This window comes from Crinia signifera, chromosome 6 (genome assembly GCF_055691185.1).
Source record: "Crinia signifera chromosome 6, ASM5569118v1, whole genome shotgun sequence".
NCBI lineage: Eukaryota > Metazoa > Chordata > Amphibia > Anura > Myobatrachidae > Crinia > Crinia signifera.
In genome coordinates, this window is record NC_139222.1 from 178,051,456 (window position 1) to 178,072,976 (window position 21,521).

The 21,521-nt window shown below is 45.6% G+C and overlaps 1 protein-coding gene across 2 annotated transcripts in view; it reads left to right on the plus strand.

The window, feature by feature from the left end:
* Window positions 1-4,149: 4,149 nt before the first annotated feature.
* The window catches only part of LOC146007156 (uncharacterized), a 30,113-nt gene continuing 12,741 nt past the window's right edge, over window positions 4,150-21,521 (plus strand). The window contains exons 1-3 of one of the 2 annotated variants that reach the window (XM_083145530.1): window positions 4,150-4,576; window positions 16,020-16,097; window positions 17,906-17,938. In XM_083145530.1, the coding sequence (XP_083001656.1) occupies window positions 4,466-4,576; window positions 16,020-16,097; window positions 17,906-17,938 (222 nt within the window). In that variant the 5' untranslated portion in view covers window positions 4,150-4,465. The remainder of the gene's footprint in view (window positions 4,577-16,019; window positions 16,098-17,905; window positions 17,939-21,521) is intronic. The other variant, XM_083145529.1, reaches the window with a different exon arrangement.

The following is a 21,521-nucleotide window of genomic DNA, read 5'->3' on the forward strand; positions in this document are numbered from 1 at the left end:
TTCTTTGGTTTTCATAAATATCCTATATGTGGCCCTAGTGTGCACGGTGACCAAACCACAGGCTTCATAATAGAAGGAGCACCTACTTGATTTTGGAGCCTCCTTTTTATGAGATTATTTTTTAGGCACAATGTAGGTTTCTAGGCACCATAAGATGCTAAAAGTTAGGTACCCCCCCACAAGTGACCCCATTTTGCAAACTACACCCTTCAGGGAATTCATCTAGGGGTATAGTGTACATTTCAAACCCCCAGGGGTTTCACCAATTGTGGTACAACTGGGCAGTGAAAATGAAAAAAAATAATTTTTCATTTTCACAGCTCAGTTGTATCAAAATTGGTGAAACCCCGGGGGGTTTGAAATGTACACTATACCCCTTGATGAATTCCCTGAAGGGTGTAGTTTGCAAAATGGGGTCACTTGTGGGGGGGTTCCACTGTATGGGTGTTTCGGGGGTCATTCAACCAGAATCTGTGCTGCAAAATCCAAAAATCACTCCTTCCCTTCTGAGTCCTGCCATGCACCCAACTGGTATTTTTTGGTCACACATGAGGCATTGCCGTACTCAGGAGAAATTGGGGCACAGATTTTGGGGTGCTTTGTCTCCTTCATTCCTTGTGAAAATGAAAAATTTTGAGCCAGATCTGCATTTTTGTGTAAAAAAATGTAATTTTTTACAGAAAAATGCAGTTCTGGCTCAAAATTTTTTATTTTCACAAGGAATGAAGGAGACAAAGCACCCCAAAATCTGTGCCCCAATTTCTCCCGAGTACGGCAATGCCTCACGTGTGACCAAAAAATACCAGTTGGGTGCATGGCAGGACTCAGAAGGGAAGGAGTGATTTTTGGTGGTGGAATGAATGGTGGGTGCTATGTCGCATTAGCAAGACCCCCGAAGCACCAATACGGTGGAACCCCCCCACAAGTGACCCCATTTTAGTCACCAGCTTTGGGAGGGGGGCTGGCGCTGCGGCTGGCGGGGGGGTGGGAGGGGTGCTGGCGCTGCGGCAGCCGGGTGGGTGGGAGGGGGGCTGCCGGGTGGGAGGGGGGGGGGGGCTGGCGATCGGTGGTAATCGGTGCGGTATATACACACACACACACACACATATATATATATATGTGTGTATATATATATATATATACATATATATACACACACATATATATATATATATATATGTGTGCAAAAGAAAAAGAACAATGCGCTGTAGTAATAAGTCCAGAAAAACCGTAGGGGCGTGGCCTAGCGCAGGAGAACACCACCACTTGCTGTTTTGCTGTATGTCCGGGAACGGAGGTAACCGGCTCCAGTCTGTGGGTGCTTGCATGCACCACTCATAAGCTGTTTGACCGCGGTGATTAAGAACCGCCACCGTTGGTACGTTTACCCATTCCTATGTTTCATGTTTTTATATGTCTGAATAAATTTAAAAAAAAACGACATTTATGCACTATGAAGCGCCCGTCTTTATTTCTCTAGATATATATATGTGTGTGTATATATATATATATATATATATATATATATATATATATAAATATATTTTTTCAGTGCATATATTTAATTTTTAACTTTTTCTGCAGCTTGATGCTGCTGCTGCTGCTGCGGGGGGGAGGGGGGAGGAGGGCAGCGCTGCGTGCGCTCCAGACGCTCCGGGGGAGCCGGGGGAGCTGCTGCTGCTGCCGGGTGAGTGCCCGGCGGGTTCGAGGGGGGGCTGCACATCGGTGGTGATCGGTGCTGTACTTGACAGCACCGATCACCACCGATCCCTGTGTTACCGAGCGGCTTAGCCGCCGGTAACACAGGAAACGCTGTGAATGGCTGTTCAGATTTGAACAGCCAATCACAGCGATCGCCGACCGGGGGGGGCACCCCTGCCCCCCCTGGGCGGCGAGGGGGGATGTCTGCTGTCAGGGACAGCAGACATCACCTAGCTGTCACTGCGTCTCTAGACGCAGTGACAGTTAGAAGTCATGACGTACATGTACGTCAAATGTCGGGAAGTACTTCCCGACCATGACGTACATGTACGTCAAATGTCGGGAAGGGGTTAAAGTTTCTCCATACTCTCAACGCTGGCACCTAAAGAAATAGGGGAATCCTTATTCGACAGAGGGGAGTCTACTATTCTGGGTATCACTGTTCTGAGAAGCATGTATGCCTAAACCAGAAATTGTTAGATCAGTTTTCCTAGTCAATGTTAATGATAAATTGTCTATAGTGTATGGGGCATTAAGCTTAGTTTCATAGTAGTTCTAAACACAAAGTCACTCCCACCATTTCATTTTCTTTATCTCCAAGGTTCAGTGTGAACAGGGTCAACCCAAGAATTTCCCACATCCAAGGTGTAGTGTAACAGAGTGGCGTAAGTGCCCACAATGCGGCTGGAGGCAGTATTGATAGTGGTACCCCCGCCTCCAGTATTTGTGTCCACCATATATACTATCTAATAAATTATGTTTTATACCCCTCACCTCTAAACTTGTGCACTTCTCACCCCCTGTACTGCTCACCTCCACATCACTCACGGCCGCGCAGCACAGGTTATATGCCGTTGTTTAGTCTGAGCTGCAGGAATCCCACCTCCTTCCTCCCTGCAGCCTGCACACTAGCCATTAAGGTGCCGCAGGCTGCAGTTTCAAATATCATTGGGCGGCTAAAACCGTCGCTCAGAGGTCCTAGTGGCTGTCAGTGAACTGCTCTACATAGGGATGGCCATCTACGCATCCTCCATCAATGGCATTTTAGGATGGAACTATCAATGGCTATAAACCATTCTATTGGCAGCCGTCGATGGTTCCCACCATCGTCTACTTGCGCATGCGCAGAGGAACGGGGCAGCCCCCGCCGGGAGGTGTGCGCATGCGCAATAGAACTCTTGCTGACGTGCTGGATAATAAGGTTTTCTTCTGCGCATCCACGCGCCGCGCACGCACCCGGCTGACTCCTGCTCCAGTGCAGGGCATGGCAGAGCAGCCTCAGCAGAGTCTCTGCAGTGCAGACATGGAACTGTGTCAGGTCTCAACTGGTGTCTTATTTCTGGGGGAGTGGTGCAACGGCTGCTCACTTCCCCGGGCTGCAGACTGAGAGACCAGACAGCCAGCCCACCAGTGCGCGCACGCACACAAACAACTTCAAGTCCTGACTTCCCAGTGCCGCTGCGCCACATGACATCATTCATCAATTCAATTATTTATTTATTTATTAACAGTTTCTTCTATAGCGCATACATATTATCATAGGGCCATGGTGGGGATCAAACCCATGACCTCTGCACTGTGAGGTAGTGATGCTAACCATTACACCGTCCGTGATACCCCATTTCGCTAAGTTCAGACAGAGTGAGTCACAGTCTAATACTCGGAGAGGGTAGTATAGCCAGGCAGCTGGCCAGCAGCCAGCAGGGTAACAAAAAAATCTCCATCGATGGCATCAAACTATTCGACCCTCGCCTATCGATGCCCAAAACATTGAGCACTAGGTCCAGACCATCGATGTTTTGGGAACATCGATAGCCGATAGCCATCCCTAGCTGTACAGAGAGAACTTATCGAGGGAGCACAGTGGCACTGATCGGATCCGTAATAGACATCCTATCTATGGCGAAAGGCCCCTTTCAGTGCAAGAGCCCTGGGGTTACTTACCCCCAGATCTCCCCTTGCACTGATCCGGAGACTTTAAATCCCCCAGCGGAGGGGCTCTCGGGATTCTGCAATATATACAGTAGTAGTCCTGGACTTGTTCCTGCTCTCTGTGTCGCTTCCCTTATGGTAACACCCGGCGTCAAAAGTCACCATTGCCTCCCGAAGTTAAGCCACTGGTGTAACACCCTGTTCACACTTCTGACCCAAAAACCCGGGCTATTGCCAGAGTACAATGTGATGTCTATCGACGCTATCCATCCTTTGTTTTCAAGTGGTAGTACAAGCTGATAACAGAGGAGAGGAGTCAACAGAAAATTCATGGATCAAATACCCGCTTGTACATACTAAAAACAGGTCTAAAGCCTGAGACGGTAAATCGTCTTGCCTGTCACATATTAATCAAGGGTGAGGGAGCTGGAGAGGAGAAGCATAAATAAAGGATTACCAACAAGCAGGGATATGCGGATATACAGATGCCCGCACAGCTCACGTGTGTCTGGTTAGAAATGGCACTATGGCACTCACGTGTGTCTGGTTAGATTTAGAATAGCAGCGGGGACCCCGGGCGCCCTTGCGCGGTACCCAGGAGGAGGGGTGCAGCTGTCTGCACTGCAGTGCAGGGTGATGCTAAGAAGGGGTTAATGAGGAGCCGGTAGCGGGGGCAGCGGAGCACGGAGGTGTACAGGGCTAGTACCGTATACTCGCTCATAGGAAGGAAGGGTTAATAATATGAAGCAGGTAGATCGGTGCCTCCCCCGGCTACACAGCTGACAGGGAAGTCAGGATTTATGAGGAAGTGCAGAGATTAATTACCGGAGTCATGGCTACAAGTGGTTCCCAAGCGGAGGACGAAGCTGTAGCCGGGGACATGGAGCCTGTGAGGCAGGATCTGGTATTTGAAGGGTTTCTGCGGAAGAGAAAGGATAAGATGGTGAGTGATGCCCGCTTCCCCATCTGTACTGTCCGTGTCCTAATAAGGGATGGCCATCGAGTATCGATGTTCCCAAAACATCGATGGTTGTGACCTAATAGTCAATGTTTTTCCATCGATAGCAGTAGGTCAGAGAGTTTTCCGCCATCGATGTATGGCATATCGATTGTGCTTTAAAATAATAATAATTGAATGGAGAGGAGACTGGAGACAGAGGAGTGCCAGCGCAGCTGCGATGGATGGAGACCAGGCAGGGTGGGTGGAGAGAGGGAATTACGCCATTTGTTTAACACTGTCTGGCACATGGGGCGGAAAAGCCTCCCGATTGGCCCGGCCATTTTTGAGGGAATCTGTGAGGGACAATGTTGGACATGGGCACCAACCCAACACCTTATCCCAGCCTGAGCTACTGCTCAGTCGCCGATGCTGCCTACTGCAGCTCTCCTCGCAACTGCTGCGGCTAGGGTTGCCACCTCATCCCTTTAAAACTGGAGACATATTAATTACACAGGTTCTGTGGCTGGCTCACTTCAAGACTCAGGGGTAGATTTATTAAACGTCGATCAGGGGAATATGCGCTATCCCCGTGCGTTATAGCAGGGGATAGCGCTTCCCCTGATCTATCACACCCGCCGAGCGTTTACTCTAACGCCGGTGGTGTGGGGCAGGAGGCATAGCGCAGGGGCGATGTTTTGCACTGCGCCCCTGCCTCCTGCCAGATTTATGAACGGTCAGCATCGCTGACCGTTCCGCCGCCTGCAGCTGTCGACTTCGCCAGCTGCAGACGGCGATGCCTATACCTAACAACAGGGACAGCGCTGTCCCTGCTGCTGGGGCTGAGCTGCGCTGGGATCTCGCGAGACTAACGAGATCCCGCGCATGCACAGTCAGCCGGCCGGGGGGAAAGGAGACGGCGCATCAGTATTAACTGATGCGCTGTCTCCAGGAGGGACATCGCCGGAGGGGGGAGTTAGCGCTCCCCCACTCCGGCGGCAAGATCTTAGTAGATCTTGTCGGTGTCCCCTCCTGCTTCGCCTCGCTAATGAGGCGAAGCAGGAACTTTTATAGCGGCGCGATAGGCGCCGCTATAATAAATCTACCCCTCAATTTCAACTGTTTTTTTTTTTTTTTAAACAGCCATCAGACTTCATTCCATTTTTTTAATCAGCCACAGAACCTGTGTAATTAATATGTCTCCAGTTTTAAAGGGATGAGGTGGCAACCCTAGCTGCGGCGCATGCACCAGCGGTCAGCATCGGCATGGCAACCAAGCAAAGTGTGGTGGCAATGAATGAACACACACAGTAGCAAGCTGCCAGGGAGGGGACGTGCATGTATAGTGGAAACTTTGCATGACCCTGAATAGACCCCTCAAAGTTTCTTCTGTGCATGCGCGGCAATTCGATGTTGGGAACCATCAATGGTTTATGGTATAAAGTTTTATAACCATCAATGGTTCCTGCTAAAATTGCCATCAATATTAACCATGGGATGTGTCGATGGCCATCCCTACTGTCATTAGGCCATCGATCAACAGTGACTCATAAGCATCGATGGTTTATGCTCTATGAAGACTACTTTTGACATCACTGGGGGAAAACCAAATGGGCTCCCTACATTGATGGCATATCATAACTGAAGGTTTTTTTTTCTTTAAATTGTCCTCATGGTGTGGGAACAGGTGTGGATCATTAGGTCAACCAAACTAAGTTCGGCATGCATTAGGTCAACGTGCCTTAGTTTTATACATAAAAAAGGTGGACATGGCTTCCCAATGTTGACACACACACATTAGGTTGACATTGGGACGTAGGGTTACCAAATCATCCCTTTAATCCGGGACACATATTAATTACACAGGTTCTGTGGCAGTTTAAAACCAGGTGAAATGGAGTCTTGAGGTGTGGCAGTTTAAAACCAGGTGAAAGCCAGCCACAGAACCTGTGTAATTAATGTGTCCCAGATTAAAGGGATGAGTTGGTCACCCTATTGGGACGGTCAAAAGGTCGACATTGTTTGTTCACGTATTTGTCCTGGATGTCGACATGGACAAGAAAAAGTGCAGCGCTATGCTCGCCATGCTTCATTCACTATTATAGTCTCCCTCTGCGCCCTAGTGGATGGTAGGGCATGAAATACCACCTGTCGGCACATAAAAAAAAAAATGAAAAACCCATGTTGACCTTTTGACTGTCGACCTTAAGCCATGTTGACCTTTTTCATGTGTCATCCTAAGGCCTGTCGACCTTCAGTGGTCAACCTAATGCATGTCGACCTTTTGACTGTCCACCTGGTGACCTATAGCGTGGGAACACAGAAATGTGAATCCCTGTGCCCAGGGTTCTAATTGGGTGACAAAATGAGATGATCATCGATAGGTAAAACTATCAATGGTTACCTGCCAAATAGTGTTCTGTCATCGATGGTCACTTACATTATTGCCATCTATATGAACCACTGATGATGGCCATCCCTGGCTAGGGCTAGATCACTGCTGATCTAGGACTGTGTGGGATATGTAATATAGCCGTATCGGGATGCGGTCATTCGTCAGACTGCATTTAGGTCTACAGTCATTAGGTCGACCCCACTAGGTCGACTGGCAGGAAGGTCGACCTGACTTAAGGTCGACGTGGGCCAAGGTCGACATGACTTAATGTCAAATTTGCATAAAGGTCGACATGAGGAAGGTCGACTGGTCATAAGGTCGACATGGGTTTTTCACTGTTTTTTGAGCCGACATGTGCCGACAGGCGGTATTTCATGCCCTACCATCCACTAGGGCGTGGTGGGAGAATAAAATAGTGTGCCGAGCGCAGCGAGGCACCGTGCCCGAAGCATTGCGAGCGAAGCGAGCGATGCGAGGGTCCGATTCTCATTGCCAACTGTGTCCATGTCGACTGTGTCGACATTCGGATCAAAAAAACAGTGAAAAACCCATGTCGACCTTATGACCAGTCGACCTTCCTCATGTCGACCTTTATGCAAATTCGACCTTAAATCATGTCGACCTTGGCCCATGTCGACCTTAAGTCAGGTCAACCTTCCTGCCAGTCGACCTAGTGGGGTCGACCTAATGACTGTAGACCTAAATGCAGTCTGACGAATGATCCCATTCCAGCTGTACGTTACGGAGGCAAATCAGGCAGTTATATCGACAGGATGTATGATCATCTTGTCTGCCAGGACTGATGCACTGTGTCTTCCTGCCTGGCCAATTCCAGTGCGCATGTGCGAGATCTTCCTAAGCATGCAAGATCTACTGTGCAGCCTGGAGCCGAAACCACCACAGCCAGGGACAGTTTGCTATCCCTGCTGTGGAGACAGGGCAACGACACCTGCACTACTGAACGTTCATACATTACCCTGCATATCGGTGTGCATAGTCATTTACAGCACACCAGCATGTCGTACATGGGAAAGAAGCAGAATTAATGCAAATAATGTCTGATGAGACCACTGCTCCCCCATAGTGACCTGTTATATATCTACCACTGTATACTATCTGTGAAGCAATTAATGTAATGATAATTCCAGATACTCCTTATTAGAGGTTTTCAATGTTTATCAATATTACTTATACCCCTTTTCCACTAGCAACCTGGGTCAGACCCGGTAATTTGTACCCAGTTCGAATACGGTTTGGACAAGGGTAAATTACACATTTCCACTACAGTGCTACCCAGTAAATTGCCTGATCAGGCCCTTTTATACTTAACCTGGGTAAGGTCTGTTTTTTCCTATAGATTACATAAGAAAAAGCCTTTTTAAAGGGCTTTACCAGGGGAGGTCACAAAACAGGGCCACCATTACACCAAAAGGGGCACCATTAAAAAGATTACCATATTAGAAGAAGAGACCACACTAATTTCTTTGAAAAAAACATGTTTTTTTTATTTTACTCCCAACACTTAAATATTTTGAACTTTCAAAAGTGTCTTCACACAAGACAAGAAAAGACCTGTTTAGGTCAAATGTTTGCCGTATACCTGAGCCTTTGGCGTACATAAAAATGAAAAAAAAAAAGTGCACGTAAACATGTTCAAAAACAAGTGCTCATAAAATTGTAAAAAGTGCAAGGTGTTGGGTTTAACCAAACTGTGTCCACAAAGCGACTGAATGCAATCAGATGCATTCAGCATTCTTATTGCAATAATGCAATAAGAAATTGGACACCAAAGAAAAAATAGGTATTTCTTAGGACAAGTCCACAAATTGACTGAATGCAATCAGATGCATTTAGCATTCTTATTGCAATAAAGCAATAAGAAATTGGACACCAAAGAAAAAAACAGGTATTTCTTAAGACAAATTACGGCATTCCGTAAATTCAGGGGGGTCTAGGTTTGGCAGCACTGTAGTAGACGTGTTGTCACGGCTAGTGGTGTTTGCCTCACTATACTCTGGGATTAGTGGGGCACTTGTAGCAGTGCTGGAGGTATAGCTAGTGGAAGTGTTGGGGGCGTAGCTAGCACAAGTGGTAAGGTGGTACCTAGTTGCTGTGCTGGGGGGCGTGGCTACTGGGTCCTCTATATTGTGGAGGCTCTTGGTGTGGCTGGTGTTCAGACAAAATGCTAGGGGCGGAGGGAGTTGGTCCTCTACTGAATTGGCCATATGCAAACTCGTGGTGTGCTGGGTATGCTGGGGCCTGTGGAGCATGTGGCGGATACTGTGGATAATGCGAATGAGGCGTATACCCACGAGCAATTATCCATTCCAAGAAGGCCAATTGTCTGTCCTGCATGTCCTTTAATTGATCCAAGAAAGAGTGCTGCAGCTGTCTTTCATTTGCTAAAAACTGTTCCATACGAGCATCCTCATTGATAAACAAGAAGAATTATCAAAGTCTCCTCCACTGGCGCTGAATGTTACGTCCCTGTAGATAAAGGGGCGGTCCTCTTCTCCAGAAACTAGGGAAGGTTTTATAGGTAGAATACCGTACGCCCCTTTTGGGGTGAAGGGGGTCCTCTTCTCCGTTTATAGGGAGCTCAAAGGACAGGGTCCACCTGGAAGGCTACCACGTAAATGAAAGATGTTCACGTCCCTTATCAGCCTCAGTAGACAGTCGTGGAAACCGTGTATGGTGGAGAACTAGGATAACATCAAAGTTCTCAAAAAGGCTTAAACTGAGCGGGGTAGATCCCGGGATGATCACAAGTCCACGCTCGGTCCAAATGCCAATCAGCAGTACCAAAGGGGGGTCCACCGTCCTCTTTGTGAAAAAGTCCAAGGAAACACACTCCTTTGGACCCTGTCCTTTGAGCTCCCTATAAACGGAGAAGAGGACCCCCTTCACCCCAAAAGGGGCGTACGGTATTCTACCTATAAAACCTTCCCTAGTTTCTGGAGAAGAGGACCGCCCCTTTATCTACAGGGACGTAACATTCAGCGCCAGTGGAGGAGACTTTGATAATTCTTCTTGTTTATCCATGTCTTTCTGTGGTTATTAGGGTTACCACTATATCATTGTCACCCCACAAGGCAGCTGATCCTAGCGCACTCTCACCTCAAACTTTTTTTCTGTCCGAGCATCCTCATTGGCCTGAATGTCGGAGTCCATTTCCCGCAGCTGTTCTATTACTATGGATGAGAAAGCTCTCGCTGCTTGTTCGGGGCGGTTTTGTTTTTTCTTCTTTGGCGGCACATTGTAAACTGCAAGTGGGACAAACAAAAAACACTATAAAAACAAAATAGCAGAGGTGTTTGCATACATGTACTTGTGGCCCTATCCCACCTGCACACTTGCGGCACTCTGCAACATATACCGTTGATTACTGGGAAAAAATGTTTGTAGCATTTTTTATTTTTTACTTACTATTTGACCACAGTTGTGGTGTTTGTCTTCGATTCGGCTGCTCTGTTGTTGTCTTGGACCCCCCCTCCACCATGGACTGTGCAGTGTCAGACAAGACAGAGACCTATCAAGTCCACTGCACTCTTTATCACGATCTTCCAAAATAAGAAGCGGAGAAGTTGGGCAGCACAGTGATATTGCCATGGTGGACTGCGTGTCAGGTGGCTCCTGGCTACTCTCCATCTGTCTGGCCAATGAAGATGACAGTGCCACAGGATTACTCAGAGCTGTGTTGCCAAATGCACTGCAGCATAGATTGTAATGGACCCACTCGACACGTGCGGCACCGCTTTTTTTCCTGTTCTGGTCAGAGAACTTGGCGAACTGCCTCTTCAGTGATTTTCATTTGTTAAGCAATTGCTGGTGAGAGAGGTGTATCCCCTTAGACTCCAGTATCTGGATGATATTTTAGTACAGAATCGCGTCTTTTATGGTACCAGTCAACTGGCGCTTGATTTCCTCCTCTGCCCTAATGAGCAGCAGCTCCTTGACTTCAGCATTAGACCAATTGCTGGCAGCCATATTGATGCTGTTCAGCAGGCTGAACAGAAGTGTGCGCTGGGCCAGCCTTTGGCACTGGTGAGTGATGACATCACTCACCAGTGTCCCAGCAGGGCAGTGCAGATTTTAACATTCCCAGTCAAATTACCCGGTTAGGGAGTGTTTCCACTTCCCTTGAATTCGGGTGATTACCTTGGTGGGATTGCTGGGGAATCCAAACTGGGTTATTTGACAGGGTGCATTTCCACTAGCAGAAAAACCCGGGTAGATGCGCGTCCCCGCGGAGATTACCGGGTTATTTCTGCGAGTGGAAAAGGGGTAATAGTGTCTCAGACCCCTGGCTGTCCCCTCTGAGAAACCAGGGAAACATGCCCTTGTTTCTAGGAATCTGCATGCGAACGAAGACCTACCGTAGGGTCTAAATTGACCCAATTATTTCCCAATATCAATCAGTGTGTGTCCATATGTAAAAATCGGGTAGTGGGGGAGCATTGCTAGGAGGAAGACATGGTCGCCTGCTCTCCGACACAAAATCCTGCATATTATCCTCATTTGTTAAGCAGTACCCCTCTCCACTTGGATGCAGCGGTGGGATCCACTCCTGCACCCCCTGGGCTACTCCGGTCAACTCTCTGTCCTGACTCTGTTCACTTACTGCTGCCCGGCAATCTCCGCAGCAGGGCATTATAGGCCCTTTGTGAAAGAATAAATGTTTTGTGATTATGTTTCTAATAAGATAAATATAATTAATTTGTTTAAAATTCAAACCCTTTAATTATTATTTAATTTATTTCATACAATGGTGATATGGTGATAGTTTTTTTTTATTAGTAAATGTAATTTGAATATGCTTTCAAATTACTTAAATTTTTTAACATTTGCTTATTAATGTTTTAATGATAAAGTGGATTTAAAACGTTAAGTAAATGTAGTATTTTGAATGTTTGGGTGTTTTGTTTGGCATTTGGAAGGGAAAAGAAGGGGCCAAAGAGTTTGCACTAAGACAAGAGCATTTAATAGTGTGAAAGCTATTCTAAGGTCAACTTAACTATTTGAAGTTGGTTACACAATCTTTAGTGATGCCACATGTGAAACACGTTTCTTGTGTTCCAAGCAAGACTTTTATCAGTTAGATTAATTGCAAAAGAAATAAGACCAAAGGGAGTTAATAAAATACAGATAATATACTTGGATACACAAGTTTATACTTGGATACACAATATACTTGGATACACAAGTTTTTTGCTAGTGCTGGTGGCAGGGCCGGTGCAAGGCATCTAGGCACCCTAGGCAAACCTACAGGATAACACCCCCCCCCCCCCCCCCCCCCCCCAACTTCTCACATACACAATAGACTTTTATAATTTTTATAACCTATATTTTATATTTATATATTTTATATATATTGTACTGGGCACACAGCTAGTCCCCCAGGTGGGTGCATGATTATACTGTACTGCACAGTGGACACACAACTAGTCCCCCAGGTGGGTGCATGATTATACTGTACTGCGCAGTGGGCACACAGCTAGTCCCCCAGGTGGGTGCATGATTATACTGTACTGGGCAGTGGGCACACAGCTAGTCCCCCAGGTGGGTGCATGATTATACTGTACTGCGCAGTGGACACACAACTAGTCCCCCAGGTGGGTGCATGATTATACTGTACTGCGCAGTGGGCACACAGCTAGTCCCTCAGGTGGGTGCATGATTATACTGTACTGGGCAGTGGGCACACAGCTAGTCCCCCAGGTGGGTGGATGATTATACAGTATAATCATGCACCCACCTGGGGGACTAGCTGTGTGCCCACTGCCCAGTACAGTATGTGCCCACTGCCCAGTACAGTATAATCATGCACCCACCTGGGGGACTAGCTACTGGGCAGTGGGCACACAACTAGTCCCCCAGGTGGGTGCATGATTATACTATACTGCGCAGTGGGCACACAGCTAGTCCCCCAGGTGGGTGCATGATTATACTATACTGCGCAGTGGGCACACAGCTAGTCCCCCAGGTGGGTGCATGATTATACTGTACTGGGCAGTGGGCACACAGCTAGTCCCCCAGGTGGGTGCATGATTATACTGTACTGGGCAGTGGGCACACAGCTAGTCCCCCAGGTGGGTGCATGATTATACTGTACTGGGCAGTGGGCACACAGCTAGTCCCCCAGGTGGGTGCATGATTATACTGTACTGGGCAGTGGGCACACAGCTAGTCCCCCAGGTGGGTGCATGATTATACAGTATAATCATGCACCCACCTGGGGGACTAGCTGTGTGCCCAGTACTGTGGAGACAGTCACACTGAGGACAAGGAGAAAAATGGGGATGCCTATACAGTGCATAGTAAGGGAGCAGGGCAGGGGCTAAGGTGATTAAACAGTACCTGATCAGAGGGCAGGAGGAGCTATCAGACGGACACTGGACATGGACAGACACACTGTTGAAGTGTTGGGGGCGTGGCTAAATCGCGGGCAACGTGGACACGCCCCCTTACCGGGAACAATTAAAAAATCTTTTAAAACAGCTATGGGGTGAGTGACAGCACACTCTAGTATGATTGTGCTGTGCCGCTGACAGGCAGAGCATGAGCTCTCACGCTGTTACACACTGACAGTGTGAGAGCTCATGCTGCTGCCCGGGAGGGAGGAGGAGGGGAGGGGACCAGGACCTTCGCCTCAGCTGTCCTATCCTAGTCGCGGGCGGCTCAGGCTGTCCATCATTAAGGAACCTGGCGTCCCAGAGCAGAGCGCAATATCACACTGCCTGGAGCGGAGGTTGGGGGGGGGGGGGGGGGAGGGTGAGGAGAGGAGGATCCGAATCAACTCACCTAATAGCTGCTACGCTGGCTGCAGCTTCTTTTTCAAAGTTCCTCCGGCCGGGTTCTCCTCTGCGGTAGTGTAGCTTCCCGCTGCTGCTTCTTCCTCCTGCAGGCTGCAGCTCACTACCGCCCTCTGACACACCCATCTTGTAAGTTTATACAACAGCTGTCATACAGTATACCTGTATAATATATAATGATGACAGTCACCAGCCAGGGCCGGCGCCACCACTAGGCAAGGTTAGGCATTTCCCTAGGGCGCCGGCCCTGGCTGGTGACTGTCATCATTATATATTATACAGGTATACTGTATGACAGCTGTTGTATAAACTTACAAGATGGGTGTGTCAGAGTATTGGCAATAGGGTTTTATCCTGCTGGTCATACCTTTTTTTTTATCAAACTTTGCATGTATTGTGTAACCATGTATGTATGTATGTATGTATGTATGTATGTATGTATGTTATATTTATACTACAATCATATAAAGCTGCCAGGTAGGGTTACACACAACTTGCTTATTTATGTGTTCTGTAATATGCCTCCTGAATGCTGCACAAGTATACAGATCATAAATCACATTCTGATGTAGTAGCCATGTTGGAGCAACATATGGCATGGTGCATGTAAGTGAGCTCCGGACCGGGAGAGGTCCACAGACATCCCCTGACAATGAAAACATGGTAAGGGTTTAAGAACATGTAAAGCAGTAGAGGTTCTTTCCATAGTGCAGTTCTGACGCAGGGTTACAGCTCTGGGTGGAATGGTTGCAGGGTGGCATAGGTTTATCTGCAACTGAATTTTGTAGTGTTGAGTGGACTGGAGAAATGGAGAGCATGGCTGCTCAGTCAAAGTGATTGATAATAGACAGCGATGAGGTATAGGAGGGAGTAATTGAAGTTCCCTCTCCTGGCTTCTCCTGAAGAGGAAAACTCAACAGTAGGTAAGTATGTATTTGCCTAGAATATTTAAAAACATTGAGGTCTAGGGAAAGCAAAGGGTGACACATGCGTCTGATCTACGGGCAGACCAGCCAGCAAGCAGATAACCTCATAAATGCAATAATCTGTCTTTCTATCAAAGCATTACAGAATGACTAATAAAACTCATAGGTGTTAAACAATCTACATAGGAAAGTAAACAGTCCCCACTCAGTGTATCATTCGGGACTGCTCATTAGAATAATAGGCAAGCAAGGGTATCTTATCTTATGAAGTCAATGTGCAGTCTTTGTTCAAGCTCACCCCCTAGGAAATGTGCAGTGAAGACTCCACAGACTGCCAGATCCTACTGCACATGGCGGTGTGGTATAACTGCCCGACAGTTAGTATCCCGATGCAGGAATTCCAACTGCCGGTGTCCAGGGACGAGCACAAAGCTTCACTCGCCACAGGTTCTATTCTCACTTTATGAGGGAGAATAGCCCTTGTAAGTTGGGATCCCGACTGTTGGGCAGTTAAACAGTCTGGATTCCGATGTCGGTGGACTGACCGTTGGAATCCCGACTGTCAGCAGGTCATCCGGCACTCGCACATGCATCTATGTCTGGGAAATTGGCACAGGTATTCCTCTACTGCACTTGGACAAATGTCATTTTCCCTAAACTAAATATTTTAAATGAGTGCAGGGTATATGATATGGATCCCACTTGATTCAGGACTATGTGTACCGCACACCCTACTCCTATTTAAGATGGCAAGGAAATGAATGCAGTCTTCAAGTTACTAACAATCGGGGTTATTCTGGTTCACTCGCAAAGTCAAATGGACAAAACCATGTGCACTGCAGGGAGGGCAGGGAGAATTAGATTTGGGTGGGGTTTTACTTCAAAGTGAGATCTATATTGCAGTGTAAAAATAAAGCAGTCAGTATTTTCCCTGCACAGAAACAAAATAACCTCCCTCCACATGTTACATCTGTTAAATCTAACTCTCTCTCCACATGTTACATCTGCTGCCCCTGCAGTGCACATGATTTTGTTAATTTGAGAGTGAACCAGAATAAGGGCCTATGTTCACTTGGTTGCATTACTTCACATACAGTAGGGTAATGATATTATCACTGTGAGTACTGAGATAGAATGATGAGGATGTTATCCTTTTTAGAATGCTTCCATGAAATTTTAGGCTGGCCATCATTAATGTATATTGCAAACTTGTTATAATATTTATAGACCAAAAAAAATCTTTTTTTTTCGTTTGTCCTGTTGACCACCCTTTATATTAGACCTTTCTACCATTGAAAAAAGTTTTATTTTCACAGAAATTTACTTGGTCAAGATATTGGTTCAAGCTTCAAAATACAACATTGTATTTCTACACCATTAGAGGGGCCCATTCTGTAAGTATCTTTCAGCAAGGTAAAGATATAAATGAAAATATTACTCTTGGGGGGATATTCATTCCTGGCAGCTGTGAAACTAGGGTCCTTTTCAAGGAGATATCACTGCTGTCTAGAGCGGTGTTTAAATTCCCCCGCAATCATTACAAAATTGGCACCAGAAGCGGCAGTGTCTCTTCCGCGAGAACCTCGCAGTGGACTTCCGCCCCACTTCTGGTATGTTCGTGCATACTTTCATGCCCCGCTATCACCATAGTTCTCCGCCGTTTCCTTTAGTTTGTTTTCCCACTGGGGTTCTTCTGGTTATACTTCCAATTTGTTTTTAGTACACTTGTATTTCTTATAATAAAATATTTTATCAGTATTACACTTTCATTTGCATATGTGATTTATGGCTATATGGACAAGCCCGGAACAACAGCTCTTTACCCTGGGTTTGTGACATCATTTAACTACTAACTATAAAACGGAGAAGAGGAGACGCCCCATCCCCGAATGGGATGTACGGTATTCTTGTCTGCATTCACATGGTGGACCTGTCTTAGCATTCATCTACTAAGAGAATGGAGAAGAGGAGACATTTGTCCCAAATCAGGGATGTTCTTTTCCTTCTATCCCTGTTAGCGCCGGTGAAGGAACCACTCTGTCTGTGAATCCCTTGGGAAACACAGACCTTTTCTATTTAGACATTTTTGGTGTGGGGACACCATTTTTAGTGTATCCGTCACCAGCTGCTTCACAAAGTGCACTTAATACTACCAGTTTTGCATTTTTCTTTGATTTTAAAACATTCTAAAAAACTGGGGTGCAAATAAGGCCAACAGGATACTAGCCTGCATAAGAAGGGGCATGGAGGCTAGGGATTTAAATGTAATTATGCCACTTTACAAGGCACTGGTTAGACCACATCTAAAATATGGAGTACAATTCTGGGCCCCCACTACAAAAAGGACATCATAGAACTGGAAAAAGTGAAGGGCAACTAAGTTAATAAAAGGGTTTGGAGAAATTAAGTTATGAAGACAGATTGGACAAATTGGGATTGTTAACACTGGAAAAGAGACATTTAAGGAGAGACATGCTAAACATCTACAAATATATCAGGGGCCAATATAAGGAACTATCAGGCGCCCTTTTTTGCATTGAGTAAGGACTCTATGGCACATAGGCATGAGTTTAGACGAGAGGATAGAAGATTTCATGTCCTTAGAAGGAAAAACTTTTTTACAATCAGGGCAGTTAAATTGTGGAACTCGCTTCCTGGAGAGGTGGTGTCGAAAGACACAATAAATACATTTAAAATAAGGTTGGACAAACATCTATTGGATAAAAACATCCAGGGGTACAACCAACATTCATAATTTGCATCAGAATACACAATATATATAAATTAATGTAGCAAATAGGTCAAACACTCTAACCATAGGTTGAACTTGATGGACGTACGTCTTTATTCAGCCTTAACTACTATATAACTATATAAACAAAACTAAAATTAATAGAAATTTTTATTTTGTACATAAAACATATATTTGTCTTCTGTCTTTACTATTTATGGTTCACCTGTCGTTATCTTCATCTCTCATTGAATTGCTTTAAAAATGTAATTTAGGACTTTCCATTTGTAATAATTCAGCAGGAATAATTTAGGAGATGGATCAGTGGTTTACTGAAGACAACCATTAGCGTCTTAATAAAAGTGGCATCTACTTACTAGGAATACACTCATTGTAAATGTTGTAAATGTAGAGAATGTTATTTGTCCTCTCGTATCTTCTTAGTCTGATTATTTTCCCTATATTTTCTAGATGTGCCTTCGAGGTCAATATTACATGTACTCTGTAAGTATGACACAATACTAATGTGCACAATATATATATTACAGCAACTTACTACCCCCATATAATTCCCCCCCGTACTCTCTTTTGCTCACTATTCTTGGGAATGTTTCTTCCAACACTGTGCAACATGGAATCCCCACTATTCACTCACACTTCTCCTTATATCTGAAAATTACTGGCCCACATTGCCCTTGTCCTGCATACTAGGGAATGCTTAAGCTGTTTCTTAGAAGCTCTTAGAATCCAGTCTTTGTAAGTACTGTGGACAATAAAATAGTTACGCTGTTTCCTTAACCTTACTCACTTGTTACCTTTTCACGTTACGCCTAGCAACTACCTTGCCATCACTTCATGTACAGCACACCATGCGTTACCTTGTAATTTGTTTTTTTTTGCTTGCTATGTACGGCGCTGCGGACACTTTGTGGCACCTTATAAATAAACGTACTACTACTACTACAGCAGTAGAGCTGTGTCTAAAGGCATCACCTTTCACATACACTGTGAAAGGTTGTAAAACACATTTACATATGAATAGGTTCAAACACACATCATAGTTTCTGTGGTTTATCAGGTTTACCCTTTACAGATTACCTTTGAATAATATTTTACATTTACACTTATCCTCACCGAGAATAAGAAAACCTTTTCAAGCATCTCATACGCTATATACTATATACATATGCTATATAAAAGAATTGATATGCACAGACAATCAGTTATGGTGGGATCACGGATCTAGCCCCGTGTCCTAGTATATTTAAGTCCCTAATGGACAAAGGTTTTAAGAGGGTAACAATCAATATTCAGGAACAATTCTACAATACAAAATATACAATGAATAGGTATTACATAAATGATTTAAACAACCGCAGTGACTATAGAACGCAAGTACAGCTAACACAGTACAACAAACACACATATAAAGATATCCATTACCGTCACAGACGAAGAGATGCGATCGCACTCGCTCTTCCCCCAGGATCCCGGGAATGTGCTCTGTAAGATCACATGTGTCCGTCCGGGCCCAGTGTAGCTCATTTTAAAGGAAAGGGGCTGGAGGGTCAGTCTTGATGATCATTGGGTGAGACAAGGAGACCAGGCGTCTTCTCATTGGTTCCTCCTTACTTCGGTTTCAGATATCAATCTAGAGTTCTTCCTAGCCAGGAGGTATAGCTGGTTTAAACCAGCCAGGTTTACAGCCCTTTGTTCCTTGGTTGAAGCTATTTGCACATGTCTCTATACACATACACATCTATGTTGGGGGGTACTGTACAGCGCTTTAACCCAAAAGGTCTTGAATTGCTCGCAAATTAAATGTTCAGTCCAAGTCTTTTTTGGATGGAATATCTTCTTCCGACTACACACCCTATGTATAGGTGGCCGCTAAGTTTCTCTGCCGAGGCATTTCTTGTGTCGTCTCCAGTGAATGTGTTCTAGAAAAAAGGGGGATGAGAAAACAGCGCTCTCTAGTGTAGTAAGTGGGTTTCCTCAGTTTAAAAATAATTATAGTGTGCGTAACATTCAGAAATACTTTGTTTTGGGTATCCTGTCCTTGTGGATTTACCAGGATGGTTGCCTGGACATATCAATTTCGCCTCTCAGGGCAGGGTTCCCACAGGTTTAGGTCAGGTCCCAATATTGGTGCCACGCAGTGATAAAGAAAGAAAACTCCAATAAAATTTTAAAGTGGAGTTTAATAAAGTGCATGAAGTGAAAAAAATAAAGGAAATATAGCTTACATAAAAATGCTGTAGTAGGAAACAGGTAGCTCTCAACGTTTACATAGGCTGTATTACATAGGCTGGACTTCATCAGGAGAGTATAGTAACATTAACCAAAGAGGATATATTTATAGTGCAGTCAATCTAGCAATCAGACCATGTATGGAACTTCCAGGTTCCGTAATATGCACTCATTGTGCATGCGCGTAACCAGGGTAATGGGAGATATGCTAGAATATAGGAAATCTCGCGCATTCACATACACATCTATATATACATATATCTCTGGAGTTGTGTATTTATTTGCATTGCTATTAATTGAATGAACTTGCGTCTGTGATGGTGGTTTCAACAATACTAAACAATAAAGTATGGACGATCATATTCCAATACTTTGGGGAATACATACGGTGCATATGTTGGGAGTACCACAATGATCAGATATTAATGCATTACGTCCATCCTTGATCGAATTAAGATTCTTTTGATTTAAACTAGATCTACGCAAATAGAGTAGTTAACTGGTGTAGAGGGCGTTCGCAATACATTAATATCATAGAGGTGCAATTTCAGCTTCCACAACTGCTACTGCATTGATGCTACCAACACAGTGCCCAGGACGCATAAGAATTGCCGGTCCGATGTGGGCGGGGCACTGAGAGCGGCCGCATCTTCAGCTCCTTGCCAGAGGCAAACTAAATCTACTGCCATCTCCTCTATTTCAAACCTGTTGAAGCCATCTAACACCTAATCCAGGAGCAGGCATCCTGCCAAATCTGTGGAGGCCTTGGTTGGAGCTGAGACCCTCTTCTGCCACCAAAAGTCTGGCCCTTATAGTGGAGGGCTGCATGACTGCCTGACCCTGGGTGCAACACCCTGCACACAGTGCCACGAGGAGATACAGGCCTCTATTAACACCCCTACTGAAGGTATCTTATCTTCCCCTGTATACATACCCCCAACGGGAGGCGAGTTGCGGAGCCATGGTCAGGGTTCACCCCTTTCCTGCGTGTTGCAACCCTCACAGCAGGGTGGCACCAGGACATAGGGGGTTATTCTGTTTGGTACGGTGGGACCGTATACGGGCGGATCGGGTTTTTTTTTCATCTGCGCATGCGTATCTTTCGCAATGCGCATGTGCGGCGACCTCACGGATGGGTCTCTCCGTGCTAAAATACCTGTCCGCAAGAACACGGTCATTGTGGGCGGCATGTGGGCGTTTTTATGGGAGCGGCCGGAATAATGAGGAAAACTGGGCGTAACCATGGGCGTACACGGGGGTGTGCACACAAAATGCACGGTGCCATAACCGCCTCGATCGGCGAACGCACCGTGCATTTTGGCCCAAAAACAGGAAGACGCCAAAGATTGCTCCAGACCACCCCTAGAGATACCGCATGAGAGCTGACGCCTGGGTCTGCTAATTAATGCTGATTACTATTCAAACACATACACCTGAATGTAATAAGCAATGCTGCAGGCTATTAAGTGAAAACCATTATTTCACTACCTGCAAGCCGCACACAACCCTCAAACACATTGGAACCTTATCTTTCTACACTTCTCAACATGTAAAGGTTGCTTTCATTTTAGGTAATATTCATTCTAATACCTGGTTATATATGTCCAGCTAGTTATTTTATAACCATCTACACCTATTCAGAAAGTGTTTTGGTATACTTTAAAAAGCAGGACACTCAATTCACAGGAGTCGACATGTGTCAACTTTTTCACTGTAACACAAACATACCAGTTTTTTATTATGAAAAAGACACATAAACCACGTCTAAGAGCAACAATTATGTTTTTGGACTCAATTTCTACTTGCAATGGTGGAGCAATGTCCGAAGGCCATGGCC